The sequence below is a fragment of the Bison bison genome, unplaced genomic scaffold, assembly GCF_000754665.1.
Source record: "Bison bison bison isolate TAMUID 2011002044 unplaced genomic scaffold, Bison_UMD1.0 scf7180017864109, whole genome shotgun sequence".
Taxonomy (NCBI): Eukaryota; Metazoa; Chordata; class Mammalia; order Artiodactyla; family Bovidae; genus Bison; species Bison bison.
The window spans coordinates 374,080-381,999 of record NW_011494681.1 but is presented as its reverse complement, the minus strand read 5'-3'; the positions used below and the strand labels follow the sequence as shown (position 1 = coordinate 381,999).

Genomic DNA, 7,920 nt, shown 5'->3' with positions numbered 1-7,920 from the left:
AGATCAGCCCTGGGATTTCTTTGGAGGGAATGATGCTAAAGCTGAAACTCCAGTACTTTGGCCACCTCATGTGAAGAGTTGACTCATTGGAAAAGACTCTGATGCTGGGAGGGATTGGGGGCAGGAGGAGAAGGGGACGACAGAGGATGAGATGGCTGGATGGCATCACTGACTCAATGGACATGAACTCCGGGAGTTGGTGATGGACAGGGAGGCCTGGCGTGCTGCGATTCATGGGGTTGCAAAGAGTCGGACACAACTGAGCGACCGATCTGATCTGATCTGATCAGAGGTCATACACCAAATGCTTTTCCTCTATAAAAATACCTTGAAGCTCCATTGTTTTGTCTCTTAGAAGAGGATATCTTTAGCCCTTATTTAACTTTTGTTCATTTAGCAAGTACTTACTTAACTGTTACTATGTGTCAAGCAGAACTTGGGGGTTTGGGACTCATCCCTGGTGGCTCAACTGGTAAAGATCCAGCCTGCCAATACAGAAGACACAAGACTCGTGGGTTCAGTTCCTGGGTTGGGAAGATTCCCTAGAGAAAGAAATGGCAACCCACTCCAGTATTCTTGCCTGGAGAATAGGAGCCTGGCAGGCTATGGCCCATGGGCTCGCAGAGACTTAGATATGCCTGAGTACGCAAGCACACAGTGAGGAAAGATTAAGAGCTGCGACGAGGGTAAGGCAAGTAAGGCAGTCACCATGGAACAAAACATAAGAGGCCACAAAAGAACCCCACAAACAGCAACAACTTGATTTGTTGTTTAGTCACTAAATTGTGTCCGAATCTGTGACCTCATGGGCTAGAGCCTGCCAGCCTCCTCTTTTTCATGGGGTTTTCCAGGCAAGAATACTGGAAAGGGTTGCCATTTCCTTCTCCAGGGGATCTTCCCAACCCAGGGATAGAACCTGAGTCTCCTACATTCCAGGTGGATTCTTCACCCCTGAGTTACCAGGAAAGCTCAACAACTCAATAAGATGAATCATATTTTAAAATTTTAAATAAAAATTAATCCAAAACTGATAAACAAAATAGACATTTTTTAATAAAGACGAGTGTTACTGACGTTTTGCCTTAGGCTCCAACATGACTTGGCACGGCACTGTTAGTGATCCTATTTTTAAAGTTATTTACTTGCGTTAATTTTGATTTTTTAAAACATTGCCTTAGGGAATCCCCCGGTACTCAGTGGTTAAGACTCCATGCTTTCACTGCTAGCACCTGAGTTCAATCCCTGCTCAGGGAACTAAGATTTTTTAAGTCTTGTGGTGCAGCCAAAGAAAAAAACAAAACACACAAAAACTGCCTTAAACTATTATTCATCTTGATTAATGAGTTGTTTTTGTTTCTCCTCACCTCCCTGGAAGTTCTCCTCTTGAGCTGAGGGCCTCACTTGCCTGACCCTAGGTCCAGGCCCTTCAAAGATCCTTGTTTAGCTGGAGGGCGGCTTCATAAACAAGAGATATTTGAGCAAAAAGACTTAAGACATAAATGGGTTGGCTGAGTGGATTCTGGGGAAGAGGAAGAAACAGCAAGAGCAAAGGCCCCAGGGCAACAGTGTGCCTGAAATAATTAAGGAACCACCCCAAGGAGGCCAGGAGTTAGCAATTGAAATGAGTCGAGAGGTCACAGGGAGGTCAGACCACAGAGAATTTGGACTCTGGTCAGGCCTTAGGGCCCCTTCATTCCGAATTTAAGTCTTGTCCACAAAGAAACCCAAGGGACAAGTGTGAAGTCCTCACTTTTTTCGTCCCAATGCTCATATCCTCAAGCATATTTAAATAAATTAGAATCTTCCCAAACCAGCTACACCCATGAGGTTCTGAATGTTTTTTGTTTTCTATAGATATACTCACGGACAGTTTACTCTTTCACTTGAACTTCTCAGAGGGCTATGCAGAGAAAGGTCAGAGAAACTGGAAAGGGTTTTATATCTTTTGTCACAGATGGTAGAGAAAGCATTCCAATAAGGAGTGCAGCTTTGCACTTTTTTTTTTTTTTTAGCTTTGCACTTCTAAGTCCAGTTGATGGCAGCCTGGATTCCCATGACCAAAGGTTATTTACACTCCATGTGAAACCCTTTCATCAGATTCAGTTCAGTAAAAATCTCCTGAACACCTGTGACATAACAAAAACTGTCTCAAGTGCTTAAGATAGAAAACTCTCTTCCTAGTGTCTTCTGGAAATCAACTAACACTATAGAAACTCAATAGAGAGAAACCATGGTAGAAGTAAAGTTGGGGGAGAGAAGCCCTAGCTAATCCAGAGACGGAAAGAAAATACTTCTCAAGAAGAAAGCAGAAGAGCCTCAGGAAGTAGAAGAGGTGTGAAAGACGGAGGCTGATAAATCTTCAGTAATAAATACGTACGTTGGCAATTACTCCTACATTAAATATCGGTCTTGGCAAGACTGTTTTGATTACTGAGACCTAGTTTAATGATACTAACCCAGTTTCCCCCCAGTTTGGTGTGCATTAGAATCACCTGGACTTCCCCGGTAGCTCAGATGGTAAAGAATCCGCCGGAATCCACCGGCAATGCCGGCAACCTGGGTTGGATTCCTCAGTCGGGAAAATCCCCTGGAGAAGGGAATGACAACCTACTCCAATATTCTTGCTTGGAGAATTCCATGGACAAAGGAGCCTTTTACAGTCCATGGGGGCTCGAAAAGAGTTGAACACGACTGAGTGATTAACACAACCCCACACAGACACAGAATCACCTGAGAATCTTTTACCACTACTGCAGCCTGGCTCCCACCCAAGACATTCTTATTTAATTGGTATTATGTGTCACCTGGGCAGAGTTACATTAGCTCCCCAGGTGATGCTAATCCAGCAAACTTTGAAAACCACTGCTCTGGCTCTTCCAAATTCAGTCATTTTGTATCTTATTCCTCAAAGCTGGTTTGTGAACAAACAGCATCAGCTCCACTACAGACCTACCGCATCAGTTTGCCTTTACCAAAATCCCTAAGTGGTTCTTAGGAACATTAGAGCGCCAGTAACATGGGTTTGGAGAGGAGTTCTCTGGTTGAAGGGGAGAGAAAAGGAATTTCAAGGCACTCATTCCTAATACTTTGTTTCTGTTATCTTTTTCCATTATCTCACACTAGTGCACTTAGAAACAAACAGGAATCTTAAAAACTGATAACACACTTTTTCAAAGTGTATATCTATCTTTACTCTGAACAGGAAGTTTAATACTTTAGCTAAGTGCAGAAGCCTATTTCAGATGCTTTTTAATTTCCTTTCATTATTTAGAAAGAAAGAGGTAAAGGATGATCCTACAAATTACCACCTGTTGAATGTCAGCATCAGCATCAGCTCATTTCAGGAACAGTCTAAATGCTATCATTTTCCATCCACCTGGCTAATGAGATGACCAGCTGCTACATTCTTTTTAATAGCCAGTTATCCTGAATTAATTTCAAGTGTCATGAAGATAAATTAAATATTAAAATATTAAGGCTAGACCAGTACCTCGTCTAGGAAAGCAGTTACGTGTCCAAGAGATGAGGCAGGTAACTCTCCAAATAAAACTATCTGACAGAAGTCATTTACTCCAATGTTTTCAGTAGTCTTCTTGGCAATATAAACAAGTTTATGTTTTACATCTCTTGGAATCTGAAACAAGAGCAAATAATTATTTTAAGTCTACAATGTAGTTTCCATGTTAACAAGCAAGATGTACTACATCTAACTTGTAACTGGATTGCAAGCATGAGAAAGAAATCTGGCATCCTGCCTACCTTTATAAACAAGATTGTTCCACTGCTCTGTAAAGTGTATACAGTTTTCTTTGTTCTTTTATAAAGCTAATTTCACAGTATTATTGGTGTGGAATATCACCTTTCAGAAGATCCTTATATACTATAAAGTCTCAAAATTAACAACAAATACAGGGAGAAATTAGAAATGTTTCCATCTGAGCAAAGGTTATTCTTTTGTATAACCTTTTCCTGTTACAAATAAGCCCAACTGAGATAAAGACCAAGAGGTTACATTTGATTACTATCCTCAGAGCAAAAAAACAGACGTGTTTAATCAAGATATTCTAGCATTTTCATGACTACCAAGTCATTTCTTCAGGTATCATGACTATTTAACCTAATACTACAGCGTTCTCTTTGTCTACTCTGACACTTTTAAAAACTAAACCAGGAGAGTAGCAAAACAAAGAAAATTCGGAACTCGTAAAACTCTAAGGTAAAACTCCAGTTATTTTTTTCTTCTCTGGGATTCCATTATAATCGACCACATCTAGCGATGATGGTACCACTTTACGTTAACAGCAAAGCATCTCAAGACTATAAATCTGGCTCCAATTTGTACTCTAGAAGTACAAATGCTGTATTCGTAGAAGTACAAATACTGAACTCGTTAACGTTCAAGTGTACTAGAAGTCAAATTGAAATAGGGAAAAGAAGCACTGTCCTAGGCGCAGACTGCTGGCAATTCTTTTTTTTTTTTTTTTTAAGACTAAGTATCAATATTATTCCCTGAGATGAAGTGTGGTTGACAGGCAGCCTGAGCCATGACAAGCTTTTTGGGCTCTACCAAACACCACTTGTGGCTCCAGAGTGATCCAAGAACGATTTAAAGTAAAGTTATCTGGCAGAGAGAATTCACCTTGCGCCTAACAACCAGGCAGCTAAAGAACGCGCGGTTTTTGCAGGCTCAAAGGCTGACCTTCTAGAAAACTAACCAACAGCCGCTCAACAGCAGAGTGGACGCACCTGGGGGATTCTGTGGACTCCGGGGGCAGGCACTTGATATAAGTTATTTATTTTAAAGACCCCTAATACATGTCCCGAAGGAACCCAAGGAGGTGCGACTGGCCAGTCCCGTCCGGGTGTCCGTCAGGCAGGACGCGAGGTGTGGCCGGGTCCCCTCACCACTTACCTGTTGGGACGCCTCGAGCTGCCCCTCAGTGGTGACGCTGAACAGAAGGCAGCAGGCTGGGCTGGGGCTCTCCAGAAACTCCCCCAGAACCTGCCGGTTGTCTTCACTCTCCAAATGCTGGCTCCATTTCTCTTCCGGGAGGCCCAGTAACTGCTCCAGGCGGCAGCCGACGAAGCGCACCCGCGCGTCCTGGGCAAAACTCCGCGCTCTCCTGGCCGCCGCCACCTCCTCGTCTTCGTCTTCCTCCTCCAATTCCACCAGGCCCGCCGCCTCCGGGCCGGCGCCCGGGGCGAGGCGAAGAATCGGAGCTTCTCGGGCTGCCACCTGGGCTGCCATCCAGTATGTCGAGTAGGCGCGGGACCGGCCGGCTCGTCGTGCGCGTCCCTCCCCAGCCCCGGGTAGGCTGGGCCACCTCCACACGCGCGCCCCGGGAGGCGCCCACCTCCTCCAGCGATCACTGCGAGCGCGGCCGCTTGTCCCACACCTGCTCCCACTTGGCCTCCCGCGTCTGCTCTCGGAGCTACAGCGCAGCGGGACGGAGTTCTGGAGGGTCTTTAGCAGTGCGTCCCGTTTCCAAGGGAACGGCGTCCCCGCCCCGGCCCGCTGAGGGCGGAGAGAGCACCAAGCAGAGCGGCTTTCCGCAGGGGAGGGGCTTGCCCTCCACCGGTGTGAGCCACTCGGTGGCCTCTCCGCTGCCTTCTGGCTCCCTGGCATACAGGACATCTCCGTGGGGGCTCCCAGGGAGGGAGTCCAGTATTGATTAATTGCTGTGTTTTGAGCAATGCTGCCGTGTGCTGAACACCATGCTAAGTCCATCCTCTTGATTATTTTAATACCTGGAAAGGCAGGGCTTCAATTGGTCAGCTTATCTAATGAGCAAAGAAATAAGTCTCAAAGTGACTAAGCAACAAGGAGATGATGGATTCATGTCTTGAGCCCAGGGCTTTAAATTCACCTTGCCCTCAGTGGTTAGGTGATTCCAGAAAAGAACCAACATGCAATTCAGCTTTCTTAGTTGTGGGAATCCCAAGATCTAGGTATTCAAAATCCTGATTCCAAACTTCACCTGCCACTTACAGGGATGTTAATACACACAGTGAAAGAATGAATGACGCTCTTTGGAAATGTCAAAGTGCTCTGAAATATATAATTATTATTCAGTCCAAGAGTAAAAGGTCACAGGAGAAAAGTTCCAGATTAGTAGCAGTCTCCCTGATGTTGAAATGGGATTTCAGTACAGTTTGTTAATGACATTTGTTAAGAGTGAAGGAGCCAGAATTTTGAGAGGCAGTCCTTGAGTTAAACCTTTTTTAGTCCTTTCCATTTGTTAATTGTTCATTTCAAAATAAAAACTTCAAACTTCGTGTTTCCCAAGGAAATGAGTGAGTGTTGCTCTTAATAATCCATTGATAAATAGGTTGTTTCCAGCCAGACTTGGTGCCTCAACGGTTTTTTTTTTTCTTCTTCAGGATATCTGCTGTGTCTGATAACCACTGTAGGTTTTTCTAGTTGTATCATCAGAATCTTGAATGCACACAGGCTCCTGGAAAGTCTTTATAATGACTTCAAACTTCACAGCTGCTTTCTACTGGCCAGGGCAATCCTTAGGGTACCCAGTAGCTACTAAGAAAGCCTAGAAATTACTGAAAATATTGTATGATGCTTCTTAGTCTTTCCTCTCATCCCTATGTTCTTCTACCTTTGCATCCTCTACCACAGGGAAACAGGAATTCTGTAAATAAAAGAGTTGAATTAAATTCAAGTGGAAAACCACTTTAAAATTCAGTAGAAAATTTGAACTCATAATGCTATTTAACTACACTTTTCAAAAAGGTACAAGTGTAACTTACAGAATGAAAACACATCAAAGATGTCTTAACTTATTAATGAGGAAATTGAAAAAATGGTAAAGTTGGTTCCAGGAGAATCAAAGAAAAAAAGATTCACAGGCAGCAGAGACTGTTGAAATAAGGTTGTTAGATTAGATACAGTACTCCTTACTGTCCTACAGAGCAATATAATCATGACTTTTATCTTAGGCTTTTAACAAAATAATTTGTATATTTCAAAAATAATTTACATCTGTAATGAAAAAAAAATCTGTGGTTAACTGTGATTAACAGAAAGCCCAAGTAATAGTGGCAAACAATAAAAATATTTATAACCTCACCCAAGAAGTCTAGTTGCAGAAAAGCCATGGGTTGGTTAACAAAATGACTGGGATGAAACTGTTGTCTCTCTTTTCTGTGGTCTCCAGTTATTCTCCTGTCACGAATGCTAAGGGGTAGTGATGGTTTCTAGCATTCCTTGTAGGTGACGATGCAAGAAAAGAGAGCGTCTTCATTTTTGAGTAAAGAAAACTTTCTGAAGCCATTCAGAAGATGTTCTCTTTCATCTGATTTGCCAGTATTTCATTATGTCTGTATCTAAACTTTGTGTTTGTCCCATCAAGATCCACCTCCAGCCTCCTCTTAAGGATATGTCCACTAGGAGGAGCCTGAGCAAAATCTGGATTCTGCTAGTGAAGAAAGAGAGAAAAAAAATGTCCATTTGGTAGTCAACCAAGACAGGAATGGATGTCCTTTTTTCCTCAGATGCCCCTATATACGTATAAATTATTGGAAGTATCACTTTACACTAACACAATTCCCCAAGAATTATGAAGACTTTACTTTTTTTTGCCCCCTAACTGTGGCTAAACATTAAAAGAACTTTATTCTAGGAGAAGCCCATGACTTAGGGCAACTTGAGATTTTGGAAGGGGATAAAGGAAAACAGGGTAAAAATTGAGAAAACTATGTGACTTGAGGAATTTTACTGTCTGGATTTTCAGAGATATCAAGACAGAAACAGGTGAGTAAAGGACAAATATAATGGGGAGCCGCTGTTGAGGCCGTCGGATATGTGCCATGTTCAAGGGTGGGGGCAGAGAAGAGACATGCAAATCACAGACAGGAATATCAACTCATAAGGTTAAGGCCATTCAAAACATAAAAAAAAAAAAAACC

The 7,920-nt window shown here is 43.0% G+C and overlaps 1 protein-coding gene across 1 annotated transcript in view; it reads right to left on the bottom strand.

The window, feature by feature from the left end:
• DNAH11 (dynein, axonemal, heavy chain 11) overlaps nt 1–5,489 on the bottom strand; it is a 374,558-nt gene extending 369,069 nt beyond the window's left edge. The window contains exons 1-2 of the mRNA XM_010839026.1: nt 4,913–5,489; nt 3,491–3,634 (exon numbers count right to left, since the gene is read on the bottom strand). Coding sequence (XP_010837328.1) covers nt 3,491–3,634; nt 4,913–5,248 — 480 coding nt within the window. The 5' untranslated portion in view covers nt 5,249–5,489. The remainder of the gene's footprint in view (nt 1–3,490; nt 3,635–4,912) is intronic.
• Between the last annotated feature and the right edge of the window lie 2,431 nt (nt 5,490–7,920).